At 46.5% G+C, this 12,686-nt stretch overlaps 1 protein-coding gene across 1 annotated transcript; it reads right to left on the bottom strand.

Annotated features, from left to right (window-relative positions):
* Positions 1-3,400: 3,400 nt before the first annotated feature.
* LOC125173923 (pepsin B) lies at positions 3,401-12,341 on the bottom strand. Its single transcript, XM_047873581.1, has 9 exons — positions 12,286-12,341; positions 11,563-11,719; positions 9,884-10,001; positions 9,233-9,351; positions 8,358-8,557; positions 6,667-6,789; positions 4,750-4,897; positions 3,758-3,856; positions 3,401-3,553 (listed from the first exon to the last, which is right to left on the bottom strand). Exons 1-9 carry the CDS (start codon positions 12,339-12,341, stop codon positions 3,401-3,403), a joined length of 1,173 nt encoding a protein of 390 aa, XP_047729537.1.
* Between the last annotated feature and the right edge of the window lie 345 nt (positions 12,342-12,686).

Here is a 12,686-nt window from a genome sequence, read left to right as displayed (position 1 = left end):
GCCAAGGGAGAAATGGCATGGTAATATCCAAACCGAACCTTGGCGTGTCGAAGCTGGGGGCTGGATCTCTGCTCCCTGCTCTTTGCTGGAGAGGACCCCCGGTTACAAAGAAGAAGGGAAAGGGCTAGGGTCTTTGTGACTTAACAGCTCAAAGCAGCGCTGCCCCATCTCTGCTGCAGTCCAGCACAAAGGCCTCGGGACCCCCACTGTCTGCATAAGGTCTGAGCCTGCAGGGGCCTCCTTATCTCTGTGAAACTGGAGTAGCTGTACAGGCAGAGTACCAGAAATCCAACCTAAGGCCTGCTTCCGGGTCTACATTTGTCCATTCCCAAGGGCCCCACGCAGCCTATTTTGTTGCCAGAGCCCCCACCTGCTGTGGCCAAGTTCAGTGAAATCATTACTCATGAAATCTTCTCAAAAAGATAATATTCTTCCGAACATGGCTTTGATGTGCTGGCACACAGAAGGAGGCCTCGATCAAAACCTCCCGTTAGGATGGCGTGGAGAGCAGTTCTGGCATTTCTGGTGACATTTTCATAGTAAGAGCAGAGTCAGAGTGGAGCTAAGAAGGGGGGGAAGCCAAGAGCTCACTACTGTAGGTTGGCTCTAATTCTGGTTTGGTGAGTCAGATAGAAAGAGGTCTTTCATATCTGTTTAGAGGTTTCAGCCGTGATTATGAGCCTAGGAAAATGGCCAGAGTTCTAGAGCAGAAGCTCTCCCAGGAACGAAGATGATGCATCTAGGGTTGAGTCTGTACAGATGCTGGCACCTGGGGAGCCCCAGCTGCGGGCTGCAGAGCAGCAGAGGACCCCTGCCAGCAGAGCCCTGTTCCTCAAATATCGGATCCTAGGTCTCTCCACTAAAGCCCAGTATGGGTCCCCTTGACTAGAGAATCAGGTCCAGACTTTTAGCAAGGCCCTGCCCGTCTGATCACAGCCCGCCTTAGCAGCCTCACTTCCTGCTATCCTCTCTGGGTACCTGTGTCCAGCCAGTTCACATTTCCTGCTGCTCTACGACTCCTCAAACTGTCTCCAGCCTCCGTGCTGCCCTATGCCAGTCTCTGCATGAGATGCCTTTCCTCACACTCTCTACCCAGTCAGTTCCTACTCATACCTCAAGGAGAAATCTAACACGGTTTCCTTTGTGATCCCTTCCCTCTTCCTGCCACTCTCAGGCACCATTCACCGTAACAGCCTTGATCTCACTTGTATTGTCACGAATCTGGTTGCGTAGCAGGCATTTGCAACACATGTCAGATCTGGGGATTTAAAGAAAAAAATAATCATTCTGTTTCCTCCAGATCATAATCGAGTTGGGGAGGCAGATGTGCAATGGATAAAATACAGTGCACTCTATAGTGCACTGTCAGCGGGACAAAGTGCTGTGGGAGGAAGGAAGGGGGAGTAATTACCTCCATGTGGAGTGGGGGCTGGTAGGCAGGGGACAAACAGAAAGATGTCTGGGATCAGGAAGATTTTGCTTACACAAATTGAGATTTTGATTAATTATTATGAATAAATTAATGATACTTCACCAGTGATGATGCCATGAGAAACAGTCAAATGGAAGGAAAACTCTAGAGCCTGTTTTACAATTATAACCCAAATATAGGCTGGGGTCCCATGTGGCCACTTTCTGCATGAATTCACATTTAAAAAAGCACATTATAACTGCCAAAAACAATTACAGGGGAATTCCAATCTTTCTACTCTTGAAGAACATTAAAAAGCCTCTAATTTGTAAGCACAGGCAACATTTCTCAAAATCTTTATCCTACGTTCCCCTCCACAGATGTTGTTGTGAAACATCTCCACCAAGAAATTCCAAATTCCAAGTCTCTATTGTCACCTCCCCCATCCATAGTGTCTATCCCTTCTCTCTTCCCCCTTACCTCCCCCCCCCTTTCTTAAAATGTCCATTACACCTCATTTCTTTTGCCTTTTTTGACCCACTGGGCTCTCTCTCGCTCTCTCTCTCCATCTCTCCTGCACTCTCTTTTTTTCTCTCCCCAGTCCCCCAGTCTCTATCACATAAGATACAAGAATCAGACAGGCAAGATTTTTATTAGTGTGATGGGGACAGCATGATATACTGGCAGGTGGGAAACACACATATTAATCTTGTCCCCATCCTACGATGATAGACAATGTGGAATAGACGTCAAGCCGCGGGAAGTTTCTGTGAATTGCCAAAAAAGTCTGTATCTCCCATAAGAGAAACACAAGAAAGAAAAAGCAATGTCCAAAGTGCAGACATTAGGCTCCATAAGATAACATTGTATGTTGGTAGAGGGGAATGATGCGATGCTGTGGAGAAAGGCACACCTCCATCCACCACCACCACCCACGCACATCTGGACTGAGAATTCTTTGCATCTTTCTTCTCAGATACATCTTTCTAATTACATTTCTTGAAACAATTTTGAGTCCCAGAGCCACACCAGTTCTTAGCTCCCCAAAGGCAGCATTACTGCGGTCGAAGAACCCACTGCAGATGATTGCTCATAACCTACCATGGAGGGCAAGTTCAGCTACTGGTCTTACTGCCATCAGAAAACTGCTCTGGAGCCAGAGGCTCTACTTGATAGAAAATCCCTAGGGAGCCAACGCCACGCCTCATTTATAATTGCATGCGTCCATGGCTTCCACATAGCAGACTTCATCACGTGGCAGCACAATAAAAGTAATACTTTGAATCTGGATCTGATTTTAACACTAGCCGTATGACTACCTGTCCACACCTCGCTTTCTTCCACTGTAAAATGAGATGGGGTTTCTAAACTCAAAAGCAGTCAGGCCCAGGCAGGTAAAGTGCGTATGTGAGCAGCCTGAGAGCACCAGTAGTGATAGGGGGTCTGTGAAAAAATCAGATAATGTCAACATACATTAAAGCTGTGTTGCTAACCTACAAACAAAAACAACAACAAAACCTACTGTGTTGTCTGATCAGATTTGATACAGCATTAGTTTGAAATGCTCACTAAGGTTTCTTTTTCTTCTCTAACATTCAAGAATGGAGAGGAGAATGTGTTGGAAGGGAGAGTGCTGGGAGTGCAGTTCGCCTCCGCCACAGTTCCCCATGTAGGTTCTACTGCGCCCTTAACGTCTGTGCTGTGGATCCTCACTCTGAGCTCTCTGCTCCCCTGTTCTTGCCCATTAGTCAATTCACTGATTTCCCAAGGAGCTGGTGCTAACTTTCAATTTAGAATAAACTAAGCAGAACACAAGACATTTGGAAGGAACAGCAAAGACATTTGGAGATTATTAATTTATTATTTGCTGCAAGTAAGACTCTATTGCACAAAAGGGTCAGACTAGCCTGAAATGCTGCTGTCGGCTGAGAGAGAAGGGCAATCCCCAGAGTTCTGCAGGGAGGGTGGAGACAGCTTCCTCTTACTAGTCTAGGCAGAGAGGGCAAAGCCCACCCTGTTGACGGCCATGTCGTAGACAGTGTAATATTCCCTGAGGAAGACATCTCCCAGAATCCACAGGGGCTGCCCATTGGGGGAGGGCAGGTAAGTGACTTCAATGCCAAGCGTGCAGTAGCCATTGTTCTGAAGAGACAAAGGACATGACAATATAGTTGCATATAAAGGCTTTTCCCCCACTGGAAGTTCCCATCCTATATTCCATGACACCTGCGGGGTCTCTGGCTTCTTGTTCACCCTCAGCCCTGCCGCTGGTGACTCCCCAGAATACCAAACACCTGTTTGGACCCATCCAATCCCATGTCCGTGGAGCCCAGAGTGCATACGTACGTTGAGGACATAGGTAGAGGGAGGCAGAGGTAAAGGAGACCCGCTGATGACGAAGGTGATGGTGGGCATGCTCTGTATGGAGTTGCAGTTGACCACAAACTGAGAGAGAGGAGAGGCAGAGCTGTAGCGTGCCAGGAGGCAGGGGGCCCAGACAAAGGGCCCTAGTCCCCCTTTCCCTGTGAGACTTCCTTCCTGACCTTCCAGCAAAGTCTGAGAGCATGGAAGGCAAGGCCCGATTCCCAGGCACAACACTGACCAGGTGCTCTACTTTCCTGGGTCTCCCTGAACACATCTCAGCTCTCAGATTTGGGTTGTGTTGGTATGGCCGTAAGGAGTTAGACTCATTCCAGAACTGATTTCTACCTTCAGAAAGTGCAACTTACAGAGAAGAAACACAGGCCCAGCCTGTAAAAGCACGCTCTCACACAATTCATATCCCTGCTGTGTGCACCTGTCCACGTACTCATCACACACACACACACACACACACACACACCCTGAGGAGCCAAGATTTGGTCTGACTAAACGAGACTCTTGCATGCTGGAGGAGCAAACTGCAGAAGTGTGTACAAGGGCATCAGGGGGTGGGGACGGGAGGCTGCTCAGATAAAAGCCAAAGGAGTATTTCTAGGTAAAAAGAAATCTTGGTGGAATGGGGAAATGTGACATACCTGCCTCTATTGGCACACGTCAAATGACACTGGCCACACCAAGGTGAAATGTGCCCCTAGGGCTGCAATGGAACAGCCGTCCCTCCTGACAACCATTCAGCCCATACTCACAGTCTGGTTGGTGTTACTCCCTCCCCTCACCCCTCCTTGCTTTGAGGGTTCATGCCTGGAAGGCCATGCTGTGTCCCCACCTGTTCTGTCCTGCCAGGGGCTCAGCTCCCCACAAATCCCTCCTCCTATCTCTCATGAACTCATTGCACTTAGGCTCCTGTGCTGAGGCTGCCTAGATGTGCAGAGGAATCTTGGCTTCTGGTTACTCACATCGCCATTCTGATCTTGCTGGGCTCCTGTTGCCTTCACAAAGGAGTCCAAGTACTGCTGGGGAATAGTCAGTGGGAAGGTCCCCGTATCCACAATGCCCTGGCATCCCTGGGAGCAGAAGCCGGTGGCCTGGTTACCGATGAGAAACCTGAGGGGAACACCAGTACAAAGAGAGTCGAGCATTTCTGACACAAAGAAGTGCCTTTTTACCCTAACCTGCCAACCCTGCTCCTCCGAAGATATGCCTCTCCCCAAAACTCAGGACATACCTCGGAACTGCAATCCACGTAATGTGATTTTTGTGTCTTTGTGATTATCAGAGTAACATCCTCAGTCTTGCTCTGGTAACTAACTACTCCAGCTCTGACTGAAAGCTCTGGGGAGGCAGGGAGCATGTCTTGTCTTCTTTAATCTACCTATATGCAGCCTGGCACATAGTGCCAAAGAGCTAGAGCTGGGAATCACTTCAAAAATACACATTGGGCACCTACTATATACAAAGCGTTCGTATAAGAATTATGGTGATATAAAGGTGAGTCAATTATATTCAGTGTTTTTAAAGAACACGTTCTAATGGACATGTGATAACACCATACATTAAGCCACAGCTAACACCATAAGGCAGTAGCTGGTAATCTCCATAACGTGGTTCTATGTGATTCGGTCCCTGTTTCCTCATCCAGCTTTTTCTGCTATCTATGCTTCCTCTTCAGTCCACGTATATTTTGGGTGTTTTTGGTGAACTAAGGCTCTTGGACATAATGGTGAACAAGACAGACACAACAGAATTAACAGAAACACACAGATGGAGTTTGATTGCAGCCCTGGTGAGTGCTTGATCTAGTCTGGATGTGGGAGGCATTTAGTCAGATGAGGATTTTTCTGAGAAGAAATACTTAAAGTGTGAGTGAAATTGGTCCAAGTGAAAAGATCCCTTTATTCCAGGCACATTAAACTAGTTGTCAGACATCCAACTGCTCACCTGTCTCTCTACCCTTGCACTGGCCGGTTGCACTGTGACTTACCCAGAGATGAGGAGATACATATTAGGATGAAAGCTGGTAAGACTATGGGACTGAAAGAGAGACTGAGACCCTGAGAGGCCTTTTCAAGGGAGGTAGGAATTCATCTGGGCTCAGAAGGATGTGCAAGGACACGAGGACCACTTAAGGTGTTATAGTCAAAAGAGAAGAAGCAAGAAAGTCATGGCGAGGTGCAAGGACATGGTCAGGTCCGTGCTGCACATCCGGAAGTGGTGGGAAGGCTGTTCTGATAGGTAGGGCTCAGCTGTCGGATGGTCTCGACTACTGGCCAAAGACATGTATCTTTATCCAGCAATGATGGACATTTCCTGAAGGCTTGGGGTGTAGAAGTAACTGATTCATGATCGTGGGTTAGGGGATCAAATATGCTTGGGCTCAAATTTTGAAATGTGTGAAATGTGTGACTTTGGATAAGTTACTTAACCTCTGAGCCTTGATTTCTTTATCTATGCAAAGAAATATACTGCTGACCACCTTATAGTGTTGTAGTGGAGATTACATGCAATAATATATTAAATAAATATTTAGCACATTGGGCACATGGAAAACACCCATGACAGCTATTACATTTCCTGATGAAGGAAGTGGTAAAGACTACGCTAATTGGGATAATGAAGCTTCCAGGAACAAAGATGTAGATTCACAGAGACCTAGGAATGACCAACCTGCTGACATGACAAGGCTCAGTGACCAAGTCAAAGAGTTCAGTCGAGAGCTAGATGCCAAAGTCTACTGAGCTCCAGGAATAATCAGCCTGAGGGTTTGCTGATTCTCTTTAAGAGGTTTATGCCATGACAAGAACAGGAAATAGAGTCACACTGGAGGGACACTCTAGGGGTGTCCATAATCCATAGGAACTTTCCTCTGTACTTACTCATCGATGGCAATCTGCCAGTACAGTTCCCGGGTGACAGGAGTCCAGACGATCTCACCAGAATAAAATTGGGTGTCCACACCTCCCAGGATGAGTTCTCCACCATACTCATAGGTTGGTTGGCTAGGGAGAATAGGAGAAGAGCGTGAGTTCCCACAACACACATGGCCAGGCAGCCCCTCCCTCCCCTCTCACTGTCCCTCTCTCCTTCAGACACAGTGGAACCAGAGGAAGAGGGGTACCATCCTCTGACCTGCTCTTCAGGCTCCGCCAGGCTTAAGGCATAAGGGAGAGGAGCCTCCTCGGAGGAACACCCAGAGTACCAGAGAACGGAAACACAGACTATGCCCATAAAAGAGGCGATGGGATTGGAAACCAGGCCTGTGAAAGCAAACTCTAAAAGCCTCCCAGGGACACCCTCCTGAGGACAAAGTGAGAACAAGAAGAAAGCCCTCAGAGAGTACCTGGAGGGGCCTGACAGACAGAGATCTCAAGTGGGCAGTGATGGGGATGCTCCTGTCGTGCTCAGGTTGGTAACTAGACGGTGTTAAGAGGATTCAGGCCTCTTCTGTTCCCTAACCTGGGCCTGCCAGTCATTGAACATTTGGACTCAGGTGCCCTGAGGATCATTGTTTGGGGAAAAAATTAGTAAATAAAGTTCACCATGAAAGCTCAAGACCAGTAGAGTAGGATAGGTCTTGGATTTGTGACCAACATATTTGCATTTGAGTCATGGCCTCACACCTACCAGTGAGTCAGTGAGTGACCTTGCTCAATAGTGACTACCTTTGAGCCTGCATTTCCTTCTGGCAAAAAGAAGTCAATAGAATTTTTGAAATAAGAATAGCTATGAGAACACTTTGGAAAGTCAGATGTGTATTGTAATTATCATTTCATTGTTGTTCTCTCTATTACCAAATGATCATCAGGCTAGTTCTATGGTTCTACTGTTGTTACAAATCTAATACAACAACTTCAAATTTTTTAATCAAAAGGTGAGGGACTACAGTTCATTTTTTTTTATTTTTTTAATGTTTTTATTTATTTTTGAGACAGAGAGAAACAGAGCATGAGCAGGGGAGGGGCAGAGAGGGAGACACAGAATCCGAAGCAGGCTCCAGGCTCTGAGCTGTCAGCACAGAGCCCAACGTGGGGCTCGAACTCACGGAGTGTGAGATCATGACCTGAAGTCAGACGCTTAACCGACTGAGCCACCCAGGCTCCCCCAGTTGATTTTTTTAAAAAGAGTCATCTTATGACTTATGGCCTGAATTAAAAATTCTTCTAGTGCATTTAGGGGCACCTGAGTGGCTCAGTCAGTGAAGCATCCAACTCTTGGTTTCAGCTCAAATCATGATCTCAAGTTTACAAGTTTGAGCCTTGCACCGGGCTCTGTGCTGACAGTGTGGAGTCTGCCTGGGATTCTCTCCCTCTCTCTCTGTCCTTCCCTTTCTCATCTCTCTTTCTCTCTCTCTCAAATTAATAAATAACCTTTAAAAAATATTCTTCTAGTGTATTTAAATAAAATCCCCTGCAAAATGAAATAACAAATGTTCAGAAATGCATTGATTGCATATAGCAAGTTATACTTGTCAGGAAACTTTAAAACCTGGGCTCTGTGCGATGTTGACTTGTTGAAAGCCCCTACAGCAACTCATTTGCACCTACCCACCCAGGGCAAGGGTGCTCACCGAGAGAAGTAGAAGCTGAAGATGGGTCTGGTGAGCTGGCCCTGCTGCATCATGCTCTGAAGGACGGTGGGGCCATTCTGCACCGCCAGGTTGGGGTAGGCCATTCCCAGGATACCATCAAAGTATGAATAGTAGAAGGGGTAGTTGGGCTCATTCTCACTCATGCCAAACACCTGGTTGTGGATGACGATGTTCTGGACCTGGGACAAGCAGAAAGAAAAGATTCACAATTCAGGTGGACAAATCCTACATAGACTTAGGTGTCCAGGGAATGGAACCTAGACCCTTTTTTAGGGAGAAGACGTTGGCTTCTTTCACGCTTAGCTCAATCCTAGGGTGGGGCATGGAAAATGAAGGGATGACAACATGACCCAACCATGTGTGTCTTGGAAAGAATGTGGGTGTTGGGGAAGTAGAGGCCATTGTTTTCTGGGGTGGCAGTTTTCATTTCCAAGGACAGTGTAAGGACAGTGGCTGGTTTTATATTGAACCGTCCACGTGCAAGAATGACATAGGACCCATGGGTGCTTGATGTAAAGAAAAGAAAATAGTGAAAGGAAGGTCTTCAAATATCCAGAGTGAAGTCATGTGGAGGAGGAAGCAGATGTGCTCCAGGTGGTTGAAGAGGACAGTTAAGACCAGGGAGCAAAGTCATGGGGAGGCACAATGTAAAGAGCCTGCAGCAGTCAGGACTGCTGTAGGGCTATCCCGGTCTTGGGAGAGAGGTTTAATTATATGGCTAGTGGTGTTCTTTCCAAGAATCAGCTTCTGGGAATTTGTACCTAATTAGTAATCATGGATATCGCTGACAGCTTAAGGCTCTAGAATAGGGGAGCCAAATGACAGACCCACAGGAGGATAAGAACAGCACTTACAGTCACAGTGTCATATCCCAGGAGCACAGTCAGGCTTCCAAAACCATAGGCCAGTGTATAGGTTTGCTCACTATTTCTGAAGGTGGAAGACGTTCTGGGGTTGAACTTATTGTGATTGGCTGTGGAAAAACAGAATTAAATATTAGCAGCATTCGTGGCTCTCCAAAATACATATACAGCATTCGTGGCTCTCCAAAATACACGGCCTGGGACCATCAGACCAAGCCTGGGATTGGGCTTCAGCCTCAGACTCTGGGCTGAAAGCAATCAATAGCCCCAGAAAAGTCTGCCCCCTTGGGAAACAGATGTTGCCCCAATTCCTTCCAACCTACCATTTCCTGAAGCATGGGTCAACTCAAAAGTGCCAGGAATTGGGGCCCACAGGAGAGAGCTGAGGAAAGGGATCAATAGAGAAAGGAATGGAAGCCCTGGTCTACTTCTTTCGCTTTCTAGAGATGCAGCACTTGTGAAATACAGACCAAGAGCAAGATTTCCAGATGTTCTGAATTTAAGGAGGCTGAGATCATGGATATGCACAAAGACTAGACTTGGTGCACCATCTAGACTTGGATGGTGGGCTTGTGCTTAATCCTGACTCTGCGTCGCCCTCTGCTCCTATCCGTAGGTGGGTGGTGATGGTGGTATACTCACAACAGGCCTGGCTCTGGCAGTAGATGGAGGGCACCCACAGGTTGGATGAACCCGTGTCAAAAAGGATCAGGAAATTTTGTGGTGGTGTCCCAATGCTGATCTCTCCAAAGTAGTAATTCTGCAAAGAACAGTTTATCACCCGTATTAAGCAGCCAAATCTTGTCCTAAGAATAGGGAAGAAGTTGGCTCACTAGAAGCCACATTTTTCCCAAATAATTTCCTTGGGGGAGTAAGTAGCTTCTCCTCCAACAGGTTCTTCTTTCCATCTGGAGTCAGATTCTCTCAATATTCCCCACTTTTGTCCCTAATTGCAAACCTTTGACTAGCTGAGTCTGGCAAGACAATTTCTTCTTCCAAACTGTTTTCTACTTTGTATCAGGTGATACCTCCATGGATTTACCATTTTATGCCCGAACATGCAAAGCTGGAGAAGCAATCACTTTCTCCTTTCCCAGTGTTCATCCACTGTTGCAGGGAGTATGGCCGGAGTTGCAAAAGATGAGTCCGTAAACAAAGCACAGTTAAGTGAAGGTCCTCATACTTGAGTCGGAATGAGGCCCCGACTCCAGAATGAAGCTTCTTTTTATTAGGATAATTGCTAAAGGCTACGTGCATAAAGTCAGCTAAGCAAGTGTGTTAATGAATCTAATGGTTTCGCTTTTCAAGGTTGAATTTCGAGTTAATTGGTTTCTATAACACTAGGAAGGGTCAGGTGTGAAGGAGGATCCAGCCCTGGACAATGTTAATGTCTCTAGTCATTCCTTAGGAGCTGCAGCCACATTCAGCTGTGTAAACATGTCCTAAGATCTTGCACCTTCTCCAGCCATTCCCTTTTGAAGTCTTTTCCTTTGATGCTGTCTCCTACGTCTCCCACAACCCATCTTCCCCACATCTCTCTCCCTCTCTCTCTCTCTCTCTCTCTCTCACACACACACACACACACCGATGTCCCTTTTTCTCTTCCAGTGTCAAGTATTTCCCCACCATTCTTCTCCCTCTGGTCACATAGTAGCCAAGGTGCCAGAAAATCAAAAATGAGGGTAGCATGGAAATCAAGAGAACTTCACTGAGACACAATTTGAGTTCTCAGTGAATTTTGGCCAGTCATGTCACTGACCTACCTCTTTATCCACCATCTATAGAAAGTGGTATTTGAAATAGGAGATTCCTAGATCTGACACTCATGTAACATCTCACTAAAAACAGTCCATGGGACACCAGTGTGTTGAGATGCCCTGAGCAGACACTGCAGTCTCAAGAACATGCAAATATTTGCTCTGAGCACCAGTGTATGTTCCCAAATGGGGAGCTACATAGCATCTGGAGCTACTGGAGATTTTGCCTGGCTGCTTTGCCTGTGCTTTCCCTCTTTCCCCTACAGCTCATCACTAGGACTTCCTTTCGATTGCTCAATTGACTGGAACATGGTCATTCGGAATCTCCTAACCATGTAAATGGAGCTTTAGAGAGTGAGCCAGTAACGACAGGAAAGAAGGAAGGAGAGGGAATATGATAGTGTTAAATGGTACCAACTCATAACTTTTCCGGATACTTTCCTGAGGAAGGAGAGACTTGGGTTTAGTAAAAAGTCCAAAATCAGAGCTAATGAGAGGTCTAAATGAGTATCTGAGAATAGTTATCAGCCAAGAGTTATGGACACCACCTCGACCCTCACTTACATCCAGGTAGTTGGTGAAGGGCTCATAAGCAACAGCATCATTATTGAAAAGATACTTGGCAGCTGGATCAACCTTTGGGTGGTTCTTCAGGAAAGTCTGTAGTACACCCTGCTCTTCCATCACCTGGCGGATGGACTTGCCTTTCTTCAGAATGATTCTGCAGAGAATAGGGCAAAAGGAGTGACCTTCACCTTCCCCATGAAAGCAATGCCTTCATTGATCTGATGTGGGTTTTCAAACCTTCTTATACTCTACCCAAGAAGAGCCTCTTATAAGAAATCCTCCTGGATTTTAGTGAGTTCTGACCACTGCAGTCACTCCAGCATTTCCAGCATGAAAATGCACTGCAATATGTATTTGGGGTTTTCTGCTTACATATGGCTTACACAGAATAAATTTCCATTTATCCAAAGTCCCTCCTGTAAACTAGGGACATATATCCTGTATCCCTTTTTCTTAGCCAACAAAACACCAACCCACCTTTAATCTCACAACACACACACACACACACACACACACACACACACACACCATCCGTCCACCCATCCATCCACCCATCCATCCATTGTAAGTCTTCACTCCCTGTGGTTTTTGGGTACATGTATCATGACACAATCTGACTGCCTTTCCATGAGATCTATAGGGGAAGGCCTTTGCTCTACCCTAGCTTGTGATTCTCCCTCAGGGCTGGAATTTACGATAAAGCTGAATCCCCATACACACCTTTCCACACCCTCCGAGAGGTGTAGACAAACCAACACCAAGACCAGGATCTTCATTGTGCTGATCTCAATGGCCCAGAGACACGTAGAACACAGTGGCAGACCCAAGGGTTGGGACACACAGAGAGAGATTGGATCTCTCTTTTATACCTCCATCTCCCTGCACTTTTCACCTCTAGGCACGTAGGCTTCTTAACCTTTACACCAGCTTGTGGCCCTACACGTTCATTGATTCTGTTTGTTTTTCCCTCTGGAAATATCATGGCCTTTAATATTCTCTCTGTTGGCAATTTAAAAAGCGATTAGTGGCTTTGTTGATGGAATTCACAGATTAGGATGTGATAGCAAATGTGAAATACACTGGGGACAAGGGATCCTGGTGCCCACATCTACTGGGAAATG

The sequence above is a fragment of the Prionailurus viverrinus genome, chromosome C1 (assembly GCF_022837055.1).
Source record: "Prionailurus viverrinus isolate Anna chromosome C1, UM_Priviv_1.0, whole genome shotgun sequence".
Lineage (NCBI taxonomy): Eukaryota > Metazoa > Chordata > Mammalia > Carnivora > Felidae > Prionailurus > Prionailurus viverrinus.
This window is presented reverse-complemented; position numbering and strand designations above follow the sequence as displayed.